The sequence below is a fragment of the Puntigrus tetrazona genome, chromosome 11 (genome assembly GCF_018831695.1).
Source record: "Puntigrus tetrazona isolate hp1 chromosome 11, ASM1883169v1, whole genome shotgun sequence".
In the NCBI taxonomy this organism is placed as follows: domain Eukaryota; kingdom Metazoa; phylum Chordata; class Actinopteri; order Cypriniformes; family Cyprinidae; genus Puntigrus; species Puntigrus tetrazona.
Window position 1 is genome coordinate 8,427,065 of NC_056709.1, and position 18,100 is coordinate 8,445,164.

Here is an 18,100-nt window from a genome sequence, read left to right on the forward strand (position 1 = left end):
AAGCATTAACCAATCAGGATGCGTCTTTCTGAGTCTCTGTGTGTTGTGATTGGGTGAAAAAGGGAAAGAGGAGGGGCTTGTTGCATGCGTCTGCTGCATAACCGGTGCTAACAAAATGAAATGCTTTCCTTAAAGGATGACTCATCAGATTAATACTTCATAGAAATTCAAATAACACTTAAACACAATTTTTATTTATGTGTAAATTATTATGTTTTTTTTTCTGAAACAAGAGTTGTCCTTTAAGTTCACCTCTGCAAGGATGTTGAGATGTCTTTTTTTAGTGGGCAAGTCTGTCTAGACCTTAGAGTCGACGCCGTATCTTTCTTGGACAAAAGCATGGCTGTGAGTCATAGAAGTAACGTTTGCTCAGTATCTTATTTATTTCTTTAAAATGAATGAAAGAAAATCCTCTTTTCCCCTTTTTTTAAAACCTTTAATATCTAAAATAATTATTTTTACATTGTGTATTTTAATATATACACTACACATTTATTAAATGTATTTTTATTAATATTTATATACAAATATAGTTTTATAAATAATATAAATAGTTTATTTTACATTTTCAGTTTTCATTTTATTTTAGCTTTTAGTCATTTTGAAGTGCTTTTGCCTTTTTTGACTATAATAATATTAATATTTAGGTTTAATTTTTATTTATTTTAGTTTTACTTCAGTTTTTTTGTTCCTCTCAAACTTATTTCAGTTACATGTTTAATTTTCTTACTGCTCAAAAGTTTTTAATGCCGGGAAAAAAATATTGCACAAAAGTAAAAAAAACACCAATAATCAGCAACACTGATGCATACTGTGATACATATCTCAAAATAAAGTGAAGTTAGTAGCACTTTTAGTTAGTAATCTTTAACATACTATAACATATTGGCCAGAACGCACTTCTTTCTCATCTATATTTTTATGTGAGTAAAATGTATTCGGCCTAAGATCTATGCTTCACTGTCACTGAAGAGATCTATACTTGGTGCAATGAAAACTTCAGGTAGAATATCTCTGACCACAGCTATTTACTAAAGACTACACGCTGAAGCTAGAAGGGCTTTGACAAGTTTTCTTGATAAGTTTTCGTTTGTTTTCTAATGAGGTCTAACCCCGTCACTGCACTCTGGAGCCGTACGTCTGCATGGTAGTGCATGGTTACTCGCTGACTCGTTGACCGAATCTAACCGGTCTCTCGCTGACCTCTTGACCTTCACGCAGGTCGCAAGGCAGCGACAGGAGAAGACCCACTATACGCCGTGAAGAGGAGTATGAAGAAGATCGTTACTCTGGAGAGTACTACAGCGGAGAGGAGTTTTATGAAGATGACAGCATGCTGTCGGGTGAAAGGTAAAGCTGCTGCACCTGCTGCACGGCCCGTTTCATATGTATATCGCATTTACAGAAATTCATCCGAGGGTGTTTACACGTCCTTTTGCAGGTACCCCAACAGCGACCAGGAATATGAGACGCCACGGGGTTACCATCATCCTGACAGTTATTATGAGGATGACGAGCAGCCCCTTTATCATGATTCACGTAGGTCACCAAAGAGAAGACTGCTTCCTCCGACACCGCAAGGCAAGTCTTCCCTCTGCTTCATGGTTCAGCATTGTTCTGCATCAGTGCAAGAAAATATTAATCACTCTCATTTATAGGTAATCGGAGGCCGTCGTTTAATTTTGAGTGTCTACGCAGACAGAGCAGTCAAGACGATCTTCCTCACCAGCGCACCGCTCTTCCATTACATCTCATGCAGCACCAGGTATATGACGTTATTATGATGATATTCTAAATAATAATAAACCTTATTTATTAAAATAGTATTAAAATGTGTGTGTGTGTGTATATATATATATATATATATATATATATATATATATATATATTATTGTCAAATTATTAATCATAATGGCATACATAAAAACATTTGTTTGCATATGTGCATATACTGTGCATATTTATTATATATATATATATATATATATATATATATATATATATATATATATATATATATATATATAATATTAAAAAAGTTTGCTAAATATTTATATATAAGAGAATACCTTATTTATTAAAATAGTATTAAAATGTGTGTGTATGCGTGTGTGTATATATATATACATATTGTTGTCAAATTATTAATCATAATGGCATACATAAAAACATTTGTTTGCATATGTGCGTATACTGTGCATATTTATTTTATATATATATATATATATATATATATATATATATATAATATTAAAAAAGTTTGCTAAATATTTATATATAAAAGAATATGAATCTATAAATGTAAATATTCTCAAAATATATACTGTCTTCATATATACATAATAAATATACACAGTATATATACGTAATGTATAAAATATTGACATATTTGTTTTATATTTAAAGTAGGTTCAATACTTTTGTCTGACTGTTTGTCTTGAAGAATTTAATTCATGTTTATTTAATTTAGCAAACTTTTTATGACTTATGATTTTTACTTTTATTTACAGATAACACTTATAAATAAAAAGCATTGCAAACATACCTGGCATTAAAGCTCATTCTGATTCTGATAAAGTGTATAAATTAGCTTGCAAGAAATTTACTTTGGCCTCAGCGGATGAAATATTCAGCTTCTTTACTTCCTTCTATTCCATCAAAGTATTACGTGTATAGTACACCCGGTGTATTTATGTCACACTGTATATTAAAACAATACATTTCTTTTGGCCACTGTACTTGTTGGTCCAGGTGATGGCGGTAGCGGGTCTAGACTCGAGCAGGGCTCACAGGCTTTCACCTACTCGATCTACCAGATCATGGGCGTCACCTCCTCCCACTCCTGCAAGTAAAGACCATACCCCGTACTACACGCCGCTTATCCGCGTGGACCGTCCTCTGAGAGACAGCGCCCACAGCAGCCACTCATCCATCAGGAAGAGCTCGTGGTATACAGACGACCCCGAGTACCAGAGGAATTTCTCGCCCGTTCACCTGCAGGTCCCACCCGAGTACAGAAACCAGTACCACCAGAAGAGAGGCAGCGCTACCAGCCTGGTCGAGGCGGTGAGTCTCAGACCTCTGCTGTCACATGTAGGCTAAGCATTATGAAAACCGGAGTCTCTTTAGTCAACTTTCAGGAGATGCCTGCAATCAAAATTGATTTTTGAGTGTGTGCTTGATTTTTCAAGCGTATTATTTTTATATCAACCAATGAAAATATAGTAATAAGTGCTATTTATTTACTTGTTTAATTTAATTCAGAGAATTTCATTCAGTCATTTTAGCCAATTAAATTTAAATAATAAACACAACAAACAAAAAGAAAAAACGTGTATTCATATGTATATTTACTTTTATAGCCATTTTATCCAAGTAGATTCAAATGATAAAATAAATACAAAGTTGCATATTTTGATGTATATTTACCTACGTTAAAATATATAATAATAAAAATATTAAATTATAAAAATATAAAAATATTAAATCAAATTAAATTAAACCACTATTTTAACCTAAACGACCACGTAGATTTAAAATGTAATGGAAAAAATGCAATGAGAATATAAACACAAATAATTCTGCATTTTTTATGTATATTTATCAACATAAAATATATATTATTAAACAAAAAGCATTATAGCGTTGTAAATATTGTGGCATTTTTCAGTCAGAGACACTATTATATAAAGGCCAAATGAAAAGTGCATTAAAACGAATGCAGCAGCCACAACTTTGCATAACTTTGTACCCTATCAATTTGGGCTTCAAATTTCTATTTAAATGCCTTGTGGTTTCATGCTAACCAAGGTAGACGTCTGTAAGACATTGTTTCCGTTCTCTCTTTTCAATAGTTTCTAGTTTCTAGCCCGAGTCATAAGACAGAATCTATGCTCACAGAGCAAAGCATCATTTTCTCCTCCACCTCTTTGAGCAGGTCTTGATATCAGAAGGACTGGGTCGCTACGCCAAGGATCCGAAGTTCGTGGCCGCCACGAAGCACGAGATTGCAGACGCGTGCGAGATGACTATTGATGAAATGGAGAGCGCCGCCAGCCATCTTCTGAACGGCGGAATTACGCCGGGAGTCAACGGCGTCAACGTCTTTCCCATAATGGGCCCCAGAGACTACGAGATGCAGGATGTCTCGGCTAGCTACAGCGATGAGGAACCAGAATCCGAACCCAGACCGCAGTACGAGGAGGACCTGGCGGACGAAATGATATGCATTACCACTTTATAGCACCTGGTTAGCGGCTGCTGCTGTTCCTCAGAAACTGATCAGTGAAACAAACCAATCTAAAGTAGATTTACCGGCTTACTACCTAAAGAAGTGCCTTCACAGCAGAGCAGAAAGGCACCACAAGAACGGACGCGTCGGTGCCGCTCGCTCGCTCACTTCCTGTTCGCGCAGGAACTTGGCAGGTCCCGGCGCCGGGGAGGAGCTAATTCGAACTCTGGAGGTGAACTTTAATTGGCTGCTTGTACTGTCACTGCAGGAAATGGACCAATGAGCAGCGTGGGGGCGGGGTGGGAGGGGGGGGTCAGGCTGTTTCCACGGTGATGACAATCAAAACGAATGTCATTACCTCAGTCACTTTATTAAGGGTTTTGCATATCAAGCACGTTGCAAGCTCAATGCAAGCTAAGTACGGCATATCCCTCAAACAAAGGCTTTAGTTTCGACTCGCCCCGTACGACTATTTTAGTACCGTTTAAGGTCAAGTGCATATTTTAGAGAACAAACGCTAATTCTACAGCACTGGTTTACAATAAGGATATCATGCAGGTTTGTGGATTTAGAGAGGATTTCAGCATTTGTGTTGAATGCACTAGCAGACAGGTTATTTTTTTAATTTAGGATAGCCTGTTTGATATTTCATAAAATGCTGTAAATGACTTGTAATATATAAAGCAAAAGAGAACTTTGTAAAGAGACATTATATATTTTGTAATTATGTACTGTACAAAAAAAGGAAATCAGCAATATTAATCCTAATTGATGTTACTGCATTACAAAAAAGACGAAATTTGGTGTTATTTTAATAGGTACTGTAATTTATTATTAAATTCTTTGCCTTTATTCTTTGCTCATATGCATTCTTACTCGTTTGTGAAAAGTATAGAACAAAAAAGCCAATTTTCTATGAGGTTACGTCTGTGACACACCCGCACAAGATATGCAAGTTGTTTTCTCGGTGTCCGTTTCTTAAGCGTAACCAACGTAGTGTTCCTTTTAAAGTCTACGGCATGCAGTATGGGGCACGAGAGTCGACCCCCCCTCCCTTTCTCCCCCTTTATGAGGACTATAGTAGGGCTTACAGAATCGTGTCTTAATCGTGCTCTTGTTTGTGTAGATTGAACGAGTCTGTCGAATAGGACTTCCCGCTTCAAGGGTTCGCGTTTCGTTGCATATTTTGTGCCGGGGAGGTGCACAGGAAGGTGCAATGGTAAATGCTTTGTGCATTAACAATGCTGCTTAATTAGTCTGCAATTAAACTGTACGACCCTCACCAGGAACATGCTGCCACTCGGAAAAGCCTGCTGCCACTGGCTGATCTATGAATAGCCGATCTAGGAATAGCGCACTACGGCAAGGGTTCTGGATTAGCGAATCGTTTCTACCACTAACGTATTTAGGTGTGCTTTGGATACTGAAATCTTCCTTTAGTTTTGTAATGATGTTGATTACGATGACAAAATGTGACGACGGGGGAGTTATAGGTTGCTTTGAGTGCATGCTCGCGTTGTGAATCCTTAACGGAACAGTTCAGGCAAAAACGAAGATTCTGTCTTTATTCGCCGACTGTCAAATTGTTTCTTACCCGGTGGAAAAAATTGGGTTTTGGAAGTAAACAATCCTTGACAAAATTATTTTTGTTTATAACTGCTAGCTACAAGGTTGTTAAAGTTTTCTTGAAGCCATTTTTTCACTTTAACTTTTGCGTCTAACAGCTGAAAAACTACATTACCCATGATTCCATACAGAAAATTTAATTAATTACAGTCACATCACTCATGAGATATTCATATATATGCATTATTTTGCAATAAACTGAAACTTTCTACACACATAATCCACAGCTTAATAGTTTGTCGTCTTTTTTTTTTTTTTTTCGTATTTGACTGACATTTGCTGTGCTTCATGGGATTGTAGTTGTTTCCCCTCATTTAAGTCTTCAGATCTTTTTGTCTGATTTTCCGTATACTTATTCTTTAAATAAAAGGTTGTAACGTGATTCACCTTGTAGCTGGTTGGTTTGATTCGTGACTTGTAATTCTTTTTTTTTTTTTTTTTTTTTTTTTTTTTTAGAATTATGGAAAAAATACTTCCAGAACCAATGCGACTGAAAAAGTCGGCAGCTGCTAATACACAGTACTTTCCTGCTCAGAAGTTATTATATAGCATTCTTCTATTTAAAATGGTAAAAGAAATAAAATATAAAATGCACACCTTAAAAATGCAATGGATAAAACCATCTGCCAGTTGCATTATTGTAATGGAAATGTAATCAAATGACTTACGCTGCAAAAGTGGCACAGAAGCACTTCTGAAGTGGCATTTAGATGTTTCATTCAGCTTAGAGGTGGAGTAAATGCATTTACACAGATACAAACTCGGGGAATGGGGGCGTGTCAATGACAGAATTTCCTTTTTTGGGTGTACTGTTCCTTTAAGCAGGACAAGAAACCGGTTAAGCAATACTTTTCCCCTTATTTGTTTTGTTATACTATTTTCTTTTTTTTCCACCTTTCACTTAAGCTCCGGCTTCTGGAAATACCTCTTTTGATGCAGGGGAAACATATCAGCATTTGAATCTTCTTTGTGAGCGTTTATGCCTTTAAGGTGTTGTAAATCTGTCCTTAGGCCTCAACTTGGGATACATCAATTCAGTTGACCTTTTGTCATTTCTAACAGGCAAATGAATGCTGATCAATGCTGACTTAATGCATTATGGGCAAAAAAAGGGCAAAAACAAAAAAAAAAAAAGTTTGACTGCAAAGGCCACTGCCTTGAAGTGTAAAGCTTCAGTACAGCTTAAATAAAGGGAAATGTGGGGTTTGTTGAAATTGTTGTTCTTGAGTGTTATTGATCTCTTGTGTTTTGGAAGAGTACTGTGCTTTTCAGTCAACCGAATACTGTCATGAAACACTGCGTGTGCACATCTGAAAGGGCTCTCTGAAATGATCCGTGCGGAAAAAAAAAAGAAACAAAAAAAGAAAAAAACATGACGTTGTGTTCTGGTCTTCATGTCAATTATACTGTATCTTGTAAACGGACCAATGCACATTCTTGGCACATTGTACTATTCGTAGCAATTACTGGTAAGGACAATAAAATATGCATTATTTTTAATAAACAAAAAAAATCTTTTCAAAAAAGAAAAAAAAAAAAAACTTAAACTAAAGATTTATCTTTTACCTCGTGTCAGGGACTCCTGAAAAGAAAGAAAAAAAATTTGGTTTCTTAATATACCAATGGGATTTTAATATTAGCACATTGCTGTTCGTCTTTGCACAAATTACTGTAACGTGCAATTTGTTTTTTCTGTTTTCTATCCATATTTTGTGTATCAAGGTGGGCGAATTTTGTACTATTTTCTGTGACTGTGCGTACGGTTTAGTGAAATCTATATTTGTCATTTTACATTTCACTTTTCAGTGCTGGAGTGGGTCAGACAGAAGGAGCGGGAAAAGGTGCACTCCTCTGTACTGTTAACATTGACATGTTAACCAAAAAAAAAAAAAAAAAAAAAAGGAAAAAAGTATTATACGATTTTCAGAGCCGCATCTGTTGATTATCACATTTTCATCTAGAGTTGTTGCTACTACTATTATATACTTTTTCTTATTAATGCTGTAAGGAAACATAAGATTATAGTGTAACATATGTACAGAAGTAACGGGAAGATGCGTGGTGATGTTCTCCATTTGAAAGTCTTTATCTTTGATCTGTTATGGTTTTTATTCCATGAGGAAAAAGGAAAAAAAAGGTTTTCTCTTCGTAGCAGATGACTTATAATATCCCTCTAGGTTTTGTATTGATACATTTTTTGTAATTTTCCTATTTATTTTGGCCTGGACTTGATTTTAATCAATATTGAAATTTTATTTTCTAATGATTAATACAGAATAAACTTAATGAATAAACTAATGACTGTCTCACTTATTTGCACAAAAACATGAGCCTGCAATTCATTTTGTTGCAATAACACTTTAGTAGAGCTTTAGAAGGAAAAAATGAGTTCCTCGGTAGATCCGTGGGTCAAGGTGTCTGTAATTGGAAAGAAATGTGAAAAATTAATCTGATTATACTGCAAGATTCATCTGGGGCTCTGGGAGTAGATAGTGTATCATTTAAGAGTTTTAGAATCAATATTTCACCAAAACTGCATTTATTCTGTGAATTAAAACTAATACTGAGAAATATTACAATTGAACTGTTTGAATATATTGTACATTATTTATTCTTTTAATGCTTTTTAGCAGGCATTTCTCTAGTACGAGCCTCCCGAACTTGTACTAATTTCCAGGAAATACCATATTTGGTGTCGCTACCGTCACTTTTGATCAGTTTGTATATAGAATATAAAAGTATTAGCAAAGTTTACATTTATCTGCATTATAAATACAGTACAGTACAAGCTATCTAAAGTTTGACAAGAGCGTAAAATGTGCTTTTCTTTTTTACTTGTAAGAAAAAAAAAAAAAAGTGGTCCTTCATTCAGTAACATTTACATATTTTCATACATATGCTGCGTAGCATACCTCTCTCTCGAATCCAGCTCGTTTCTGAACAGTTTTAGCAAGCGGTGAAACAGCTGTGATGTGAACGAAAGGCTGTTGGCCTTGAAAGGGCCACGCTTCAAAAGCAAAAAGAAATCGCGTCCGTCAAACCGTCTCACTTTCAGCAGAAAGGCACGTTCGCCGTGCTCTAACATGACCGTAGTGAAACACACAGCAATCACTCTGGGTTGATTTTGTTGTTCATCGGTGACACGACGGTTTGAAGATCAGATGCATCGTCCTCTGAAGGCCAGGGATCCCTTCCACACATCAGAAATGGTACTGCATACTTCTGGAACTGGAAAACACAGCCCGTCTTTACTACATTGTATTCATTAACGCTATGTTAGAGCCCAGATTTTTTCACTCACCTGTTTGTTCATGTATATGTAGATCAGGGGGTTGTATACGGTGCTGCTCTTGGCCATGTAAATGGGTACCACCTTCACCGTGACGGCCAGCTGGACATCGGGGTTGATGACCACCGTCAGAGCCAGAGCGGCATACGGCAGCCAGCTCACGAGGAAGGCCAACACCATCATCACCACCATCCACGCCACCTTAGACTCGGCCCTCGCCGCCACACGACCTCCTACCTTAGCTACCTGTCAATCAAAACACAATAGAAGTATAGACACCTTAATAAAATAGTATTACAATAAAGTACGCGTTTTCAAATTGACATATAGACATAATTTTTGACTTTTTATTCTCGTCTTTGGCTCTATTCGCTTGCTGTGTTCGTCTGAAAGAAGAAGTCATATACTACACCTAGGATGGCTTGGGGGTGAGTAAAATGAAGTAATTTTCAGTTTTGAGTGAACTTTTATGTTTGCAAACTGTATATCAAATAACAAATTGTATTTAGAAAATTAGGAAAACCAAAATTGGTGTAAACATGTGCCAAGAAACATGTGCCAAGAAACATGAGGCAAAATCCAGAAATGGTTAATCAAAATTCTTTGTTTCTTCTTCACAACAGATTTGGAGAAAAGTTGTCAATGTGGCGGTGCCTTAAGGTAAATTTTTGGACCTATTGGATCAAATATATACACTTCAAGTAAAAATATGTGCCGTTACCGTACCAAAAAGGGCCCTTTAGGTACAAACATGTACCTTTTTAAAAGGTACCAAGCCAGTGACAGTTTTTGTACATTTATTTATAAGAGTGAATGGATCCCCTGCAGTGAATGGGTGCCGTCAGAACGAGATTCCAAACAGCTGATAAAAATGGATGTATTTACTTATGAAGTATTTTAGCCAAAAGCAAAATGTGAAAACGTCTTGGTAAATTGTTTCTTAAGAACTTTCCACACCAGAAGACATTAATTACTGGATTGGAGACTACTGGGTTACTTGTGGATTATTGAGTTTTTATTAGCTGTTTGGACTCTCATTCTAACGGCACCCATTCACTGCAGAGGATCCATTGATGAGCAAGTGATGTAGCTCAAGCTAAATTTCCCCAAATTTGTTCTGATGAAACAAACTCCTCTGAGTCTGTAATTGTCAGCAATTAAAAAAAATAGTTTTTTTTCAAGTTCAAATTGGACATCCCTCTCTCATTTCACGAGGGACGTTTTTAATACCGTGTAATAAAGTAAAAGTAAACATTTTGCAATATAAAAATACTGTCTTACTTTTCTAAGCGTGTAGAGCAGCCATGAATAAGACACCACAATGATGAGGAATGGCACGGCGAAACAGAGGGAGAAGTAACAGATGATGTAAGACACATTCTTGCGATCTCGATTCTGCCAGTCGGGTCCGCAGGATGTGCCTGCTCCCTCCAGCTGGTAGCTCCCCCAGCCAAAGAGAGGCGGGCTATTCCAGACCAGAGACCAGAGCCAGGATAACAACAGCCCCCCTGCGGCGTGCTTGGTCTGGAATTTGATGGTACCCAGAGGCTTGCACACTACAAAAAGCCGTTCCACAGCAATCAGGGCCACTGTGCACAGAGCTGTTATACCTGTGCAGGCAACAGAGCAAGATTTAAGATTTAAGTCTCCTGATATTTTTTGGGAGTCTCCTACAATAGTTGTACATGCATGCAAGGTGATAAAAAAGCTTTTTTTCTCAAAATATCCCCTCATTTAATAGAGAATAGAGAATCTCAAACGATTTGTTCAAAGCAGTTCTAATTTTCAGTCTCTCTAAACCCCTCCCTTCCATGAGCTTACTCTGCTCTGATTGGTCAGATGGCCCGGTCTGTGGTGATTGATCTACCGTGTGCAGCAGTCGTTAGTAAAGTGACGTCTAGGCAGGGACAAGTTGTCTGAGGCATAGGCGGAAATTATGCAAATGTATTACCCAATGACGTGTAGTCGTCACGGAAGTTGGATTCGAATAACTAACGACTCCTTCAGGCCCTGCAGTTTTTTATGTCGCTATGCAACCACCAAAACAGCTGTCCTGTCAATCTAATCGCAGGATTGCAGCTTACTTGGTGTCAGTCCGTCAAAAATGTTTGCTAAACGTCAAATCGGTTCGCGACTAAGTCTGAACCATTTATAGATATATATGTCTATGGTTCCAACGATAAATCGTTTGGAGTGGTTTAACGTTATGCAGTAAAATACTATTTTAGAACACAGAAAACTAAAAGAGTGCAGGATGAAAGGATTTTCAAAACCCTGCAAATGTTTCCTATAATATACGATTCCTGTTGTACAACAGTAGCTACACAATACAAAAAATATGATGTTTTTCCATAGTTTTTGAACGAATGGCTTTGTTAAACTGTATTGTTCCACCACAGAATTCTCAATACTGCTGTGTAAAATCATTATCTTGCGTTGGAATGAAACCAGAACAGACTTACCAAATAATGCAACGCAAAACCCCTCCAATACACATCCGACCCGTCCCATAATGTAGTAGCCCAAAGCATTGGTCACCACAGATGGCACACTTCCTGTTAATGTGATGCCCAGGTCGGCCACGGCGAGGTTGACCAGGGCAAAATTCAGCGGTTGCCGCAGCTGTTTGTGCCGCAGGGTGACGACTATCACTGTAGCGTTCAACACGACAGCTGTGATGGAGAACACGGCCATGAGGAGGGACAGCGTGATGAATCCTGCCCAAGGCAGGGGCACCTTTGCGCCAGGGCCATCGTGGATAGACGAGTCATTCAGGAATTCTGGGAAAGAGCCCATCCCCTCGAGTGATAACTGAAAATACAGATGTATAAAAAAAAAATCTGTCCGTCTAAACTGTTTCGTGTTTTCTAGTTTTGGTAGTTTTCCAAGCAGATTCAAGCTATATTCTTCTCTGCCGTGCCGCTCGAGTTCTTCAGACATGCACCTTCAAGTCGGCGACGCACAAAACACGGTGTTCTTATTCAGATTAGGTGCTGTAAGAAGAAAAGTCCCAAAGATCCAGACTTAAGACACAATAAGTCCCCCCGGGTGTGATCTCTGATCCAGCTCTTCCCTTAATTGCAGAAGAATGACTTGAAGTCAAGTTCAGAATAATTACGTTTTTTTTTTTAAAGAAATCTCATGCTCACCAAAACTGAACTCATTTATTAGAAAATACAATAAAACAGTAACAGTGCAATTTTGTTACAGTTTATTAGAACTGGTCTTCTTGAGCAGGAAAAGAACATGTTCGAATGATTTTTGAAGCATTATTTGATCTGGAAGAAATAGTCCAAAATAAATTTAATGGTGGACTGTTATTTGACATTTTAATAATACTACATGATATTAGTGTTTTTAAATATTTTATCAAATAAATGCAGCCTTGGTGAACATTAAGGACATAAAATTGTTAAAACATAATTATTCCAAACCAGTGATCTACGCACATTTTTCTTCGCCAATTGTCATGTAATAGATAAATAACATCAATAAAATAACCTGTATTTTTGACTTTACTTAGTTTAAATGTTTACTCAATTTTCTTTTTTCTGCCAGAGGCTGTACACTTCTGTATATCTTTTGTACACAGCAAGTGCATGCCACGATCAAAAATTGCTCAAAAATGACCACTTTCTCTCAGCTTCAAAAGTTTGCATTGAATTTTTATATTTTCAAGCCGTGGCGCTGAAAAGCAAAAGCGGTCTAATTGACATCATTTCACTTTGCGTCAATGCGTTAAAGTTAAATCATTTGATCTGGAATCAGTCTCCATTCATAAATGCTTGTGAGTGCCTGTGTTTATTATGAGAGATTGTAAGAGATTCTGTGATCAGCTGAAGAGTGACTCTCAGCACCTTCAGTGCTAAATGTCACATATGCCCAGTACTATATTTGACCCGCTAAGAGCTTTAACTTCCATTAAGATGAGACACAGATTACTGTGTGTTTAGTGCCTCGCATTAAAATAGACGAGAGTGAACTCCAGCATAGACTAACCGGATTTGCTTCACGAGTTGTTAAAACTATTGCTTCTGTCCCCGAAAGACCCATCATTGCTTAATCTTTTTGTTGTCTTTGTCATTTGATTTAAGAAGGGCCACCGGGTCACCAGTGAATAAAGACTTCTATTTCTGGATGTGCGTCTATAGCTCCGCTGGATGTACTGTAAGTTAAGGTTAAGGTAAAATAGACGTGCTTTTAGTATCTTACACCAAAGTTGATGGTGGTTAATTTTAACCGTTTTAATTTACATAATACAGGACAAACTGAAGATGCTTTTGAAAGTCTCCTTTGCTCTGTATAAGTATTGATTTTTTGCACAGAAACACACTTTTCAATATGCATGCGTGTGCATAGATAGATAGATGATAGAGCACTGCAGTAGTACAGTATGACGAGCGTTCTTCAGCTTCAGTCACTGCTGTCTGTGATGTATGATGCATTTACCAGCTAATCATGACTGCTGTGTTCAGACAGATCCATCAGACCCCTTACCACACACGCTCACGCAGACGCACCTCATCCTTTATGTGCTTGTGGTAATTAGACGAACCAAAAAAAAGAGAATGAGAGAATAGCAATTAACTCTTGGATGCCATTGTTAAGCATCGGGCTCAAGAGGTCAGCGCCGTAGCTGAGGCCCGGTCATAAATCTTATTCACTTACTTTCTTTGAGCGCTATCTGCTCTTTTATGGAATACATCGATGAGGAGCAGCTTATGCTACTGATTTATTCAGTTGAACAGTGTGCATTGTGCTGATGAACAGTTCCCCCGAAAATTAGATGTTGCAATTAGATGAGTTTGTTTCTTCATCGGAAAAGATTTTCGCTTATCAGCGGATCCCTTGCAGCGAATGGGTGCCGGCAGAAAGAGAGTCTAAACAGCTGAATGATAAAAACATACATAAAAGGCAACTTGGTTTCGCATATTTTAAATTGAAGGGCTATAGTTATGTGTTTGACTCATGGATAGTCATGATGTTTTTATCAGCTGCTTGGATTCTCATTCTGAAGGCACCCATTCACTACAACGGATCCATTGGTGAAAATATGATGTCAGTTTAAATTTATCCATATCCGTAAGAAACTAGCTCATCTCCCGTACATCTCGGATGACCTGAGAGTGAGTACAATTACAGAAACTGTTCGTTGTTGGGTTAACTAAGCCTTTAATGCGCATTTCAATAAAAATAATCTAAAATATGCAGAATCGTATTTTAAATAGGCATACATGTAGGACACCTGATAAAAAAAAAACACTTGGAGGGCAGCCATCATGTATATTTTTCTAATTGTGCAAGTTTTTAACTATAGGTGTACAAAAACCTCTGATATCTGAAACATATTTGGATTCATAACAGTTTGTGACAACTGCAAAGCGTGACCTAAAGGGTTATAACGTCCAACATGCAGAATCATGCGCCGCTGCTAAATAGGCTTTGACAATTAGTCTCATACCAAGATGAATAATAATATGAAATTTTAATATTATCATTTTGTAAATACTGAAAACACAAGTGATTAATGTTAAAGTAAAATGCGTAATGTCGAAGCAGGCGCCCCATCGCTGCTAGATGCGCGTGGCCGAGGGAAAGTTTCGCATCAGCTTCCCTCGTGCGCGCGCTCGCTCGGGGAAACCGCACTGGGTTTACACGCGAGCCTCACTGTCTAAATGACTTTCCAGTCGCTTTCCCTCTCCCTAAACTTCTGCCTTCAGTGCGTGCACTGACCCGAAAGTGTCGTTCATCATAATATCAGCAGCGCCGCTACTGAGAGCGCGCGGGTTAATCTGCTCATAATCAGCCCTGAGAAAAAGGCTGCGTGCGCGAAATAAGCATTTAGACCTGTTTTTTGTTCTGCATACCCCTAACGCGGGAATGAAAGCAAGGATCGATGTCAAAGAGGTCGCGGGGTGTGTGACAGCTGGGCGGAGAGACTGAAACTCCGGAGGCAGCACGCGCGCTGGGGCGGCAGATGCGCGGCTGAATCGGCGCTCGCTGCTGTTTTTTGTAACCGAGGGGAGAGAGACCGAGAGGAGGGGGACTTCTAAAGGGTTGCCCGAGCCGCCGGCTCCGTTGCAGCGCAAGAAATTTTGGGGGAAGGATGCAGCGGAACCGGAGAATTCCTCCGATGCGCCTCCTCTTGTGTGTGATGAGCGCGTGCTGGACGGCGCTGGAGGTGCGGGGGTCCCAACCGGAGATCCCCTTATCAGTGTGAGTAGAAGAGCGTGCATGCACAATATTGGGAGCGAGCCGTAATAATTAGCTTTAACCTGTATGCGTGCGTGTAGAAAAAAACAGATGATGAAACTGTCCGTTAGTTGTATTTTAAGACATTTCTAGAGATAATGGATGCATTTATAATTTATGCACACTGCAAACGTGCATGCAAAATATAGAGAAGCCTTAATAAACTGTGGGCTATTTAATTTATGCACATTTGTAGAGAGAGAAAGAGGCTACAACTATCATTTATGATGATTTTGGTCATATTTAAATGCATTGGTTATATCTAGCTTTTTAAATATGAATGTGTATTTTATTATATTTGAACGTATAACAGAATCACTACATTTAATCTATATCCACAAGTGTACTTTCTAGAGAGGTTACAGATATGCTTTATGTTATTGCGCTATTATAATACTGTAGTTATCTCTAGATTGCAAACATGAGACGCTTTTATTATTATGCACATTTTAAAGGTAAAAAAAAGCACAAACGATTGCTGTTATATGCATACGGCGCATGTAAAAATTGCCAGGTGATGTGCTTCATGTGATAAATCAGCTGATTTGATTCCAGACACGAATTAAATTTACAGTAACACGATATAATCACTGCATTGCATTACGCCAACGAAACTCGTTTTCAAGAGCCGGCTCGTGTTTGCAATTAATTGGAGGCAGAGAGAGAATACAGTACACGCTTTTATGACTCAACTTTTTTTGTCGTACAGTAAACGAGAAACGCAAGGGAAGAAACGCGTGGATTTAACCTACAAACCCACATATGATCACGCACAGCAAAATGCACCGATTACGAACAGTTACTCCTTAACTTTAATGCTTTTGCTCCCAATCAATCATTATAGCATCGCTAATAACGGTGACATAATGGGGAGTCGTTTCAGTGATTGACTGAGCTTATTCCCCCAACAGGGTGAAACTCTGGGCTTCAGCGTTCGGCGGTGAAATAAAATCAATAGCTTCCAAATACTCAGGATCTCAGCTCTTACAAAAGGTATTTCCCCTCTCTCTCTCTCTCTCTCTCTCTCTCTCTCTCTCTCTCTCTCTCTCTCTGACACACACACACTCGCATCGGCACACACCTTATAAGAATACAGATGGCTTTGGCTCGAAACATCCAGGTGTATAATCGGAGATGCGTGAGAAAGAAAGCGGGAGAGGGAGTTTTTGGATGAGGCCCATTACGCTCGGTTTCTTTCCTCCCGATCTGTCTTTTGCATATAAACACCTGCGTGGGGCTCGCCGGAATAGACAAACAGAATAATTGAATGAATGCGTGCCTCTTTATAAATGACAAAGGAGCATCTGATGATGCATTACGCTTTTTAGCCACGTGGTGGCAGCTGATGTTACGAACCCGGTGCTTCACTCCTTTTCTGGTCATCAGGTTCAAATTGATAATTTGAGACCGATGCTGTATTTTTTAAAATTATTAAATCTTTCATAAAAAGTTAAAGTAGACATTTGACTCACTAGGCTTTAGTTATTTTTTTAATTTATTACTTATCCATATTACAGAGTCTTTTTGGTGTGGTGTGGTGTGGTTTGTATGAATAATTCAATATTGTCAAAACAGGGAGCATGCACACATTGCAATAGTAATATTTTATTATTAAAGTTCTTATCTGTGCTGATATGTCGCTGATAAAGGTGTCCACCTGGTTTCTTTGTTCCACTACAGCGTGTTGTAGCTCTTACTGCTGTTTGAACGCACTATGCAGTGGCGTTATATACTACAGAACACACTTCATTTCCTCTCGGTTTGTATTGAAGGAAAAACAGTGATGGATGTTTTGAGATAACCCCCTCTCTCTCTCTCTCTCTCTCCCTCTCTGAAGTATTAATAAGTCTCTCGGTGTTGGTGTGAGATAAGAGCACTGCTCTCACCATCAGTGCACATATTATCGTCGTAATTACCTCAACGCAGAATGCTCGTACGTGACTCTTTAACTGAACCAGCCCGGGTCTGTTTATAAAACAGCGCAAATAAATGAAACCCGGGCTTTGAGTTTTTTCAAGCACGTTGCATTAACTTGGAGCCTCTGCAAAAGCGTCTCTCTGCGTGTTTGTGAGGGATACAATGAGGTATATCGAAGACGGGCGAGATCTTTTTGCCTGCCTACTGTATAGCGATTGTTTAACTAAAGCTGAGATTTGGGGTCTATCTTTAGCTGCGGGGCTCTCACTTACAGGAAAATCCATAGCGTAGTCAGAGCTATTACCGGTGTTGTATTTATCCACCGATCCGAGACCAATGTGGCTGATTTACCTTGCGTAATTGTTAACTGAATTATTCACCCAAAAATGAAAGCTCTCTTTGTTTACTCACCCTCACCTTGATGCACATCCATTTGCTTTCATGTTTTCACACGGTAACCATGTCTGTCAAGCTCCAAAAAGGAAAACATAAACTGGTCCGTATGACCTAAACGCCAAGTCTTCTGAAGGGATTATATGAGAAATGAAAGTGGAACCCAATTACGTCACGCCTTAAGAAAGATCAGATTTTTCTTTCTTTTTGGCTTCAATATTGTTTGGTTCCCAGCATTCTTCAAAATATCCTCCATAGCGTTTCTATGAAAGAAATAGTCAGACAGGTTTGGAATGGCATGAGGACGAATAAAATGATAATGCGTATTTATACGTCGTGTCCCTAACTAACATAAAAAACAATAAAACTTTATGACAATGACATAAATCGGG

At 38.3% G+C, this 18,100-nt stretch overlaps 3 protein-coding genes across 18 annotated transcripts in view; 2 read left to right on the top strand and 1 right to left on the bottom strand.

The window, feature by feature from the left end:
* The window catches only part of cacna1da (calcium channel, voltage-dependent, L type, alpha 1D subunit, a), an 86,570-nt gene extending 78,415 nt beyond the window's left edge, over nucleotides 1-8,155 (top strand). For all 12 annotated transcript variants that reach the window (XM_043251881.1, XM_043251882.1, XM_043251889.1 and 9 more), the window contains 5 exons: nucleotides 1,222-1,350; nucleotides 1,442-1,581; nucleotides 1,659-1,765; nucleotides 2,752-3,066; nucleotides 3,938-8,155. In XM_043251881.1, coding sequence (XP_043107816.1) covers nucleotides 1,222-1,350; nucleotides 1,442-1,581; nucleotides 1,659-1,765; nucleotides 2,752-3,066; nucleotides 3,938-4,243 — 997 coding nt within the window. In that variant the 3' untranslated portion in view covers nucleotides 4,244-8,155. The remainder of the gene's footprint in view (nucleotides 1-1,221; nucleotides 1,351-1,441; nucleotides 1,582-1,658; nucleotides 1,766-2,751; nucleotides 3,067-3,937) is intronic.
* A 363-nt stretch (nucleotides 8,156-8,518) lies between these two features.
* parapinopsinb (parapinopsin b) lies at nucleotides 8,519-17,832 on the bottom strand. 2 transcript variants are annotated; one of them, XM_043251899.1, is made up of 5 exons: nucleotides 17,727-17,832; nucleotides 11,609-11,957; nucleotides 10,428-10,756; nucleotides 9,159-9,392; nucleotides 8,519-9,085 (listed from the first exon to the last, which is right to left on the bottom strand). In XM_043251899.1, the coding sequence occupies exons 1-5, from the start codon at nucleotides 17,742-17,744 to the stop codon at nucleotides 8,966-8,968; spliced, it is 1,050 nt and encodes a 349-aa protein (XP_043107834.1). In that variant the 5' UTR covers nucleotides 17,745-17,832; the 3' UTR covers nucleotides 8,519-8,965. The 2 variants fall into 2 exon arrangements, with proteins under 2 accessions (XP_043107834.1, XP_043107833.1); XM_043251898.1 differs by lacking the exon at nucleotides 17,727-17,832 and having other exon boundaries at nucleotides 11,609-13,546.
* The window catches only part of cacna2d3 (calcium channel, voltage dependent, alpha2/delta subunit 3), a 44,880-nt gene continuing 40,426 nt past the window's right edge, over nucleotides 13,647-18,100 (top strand). For all 4 annotated transcript variants that reach the window (XM_043251893.1, XM_043251894.1, XM_043251896.1 and 1 more), the window contains exons 1-2: nucleotides 13,647-15,362; nucleotides 16,310-16,391. In XM_043251893.1, coding sequence (XP_043107828.1) covers nucleotides 15,253-15,362; nucleotides 16,310-16,391 — 192 coding nt within the window. In that variant the 5' untranslated portion in view covers nucleotides 13,647-15,252. The remainder of the gene's footprint in view (nucleotides 15,363-16,309; nucleotides 16,392-18,100) is intronic.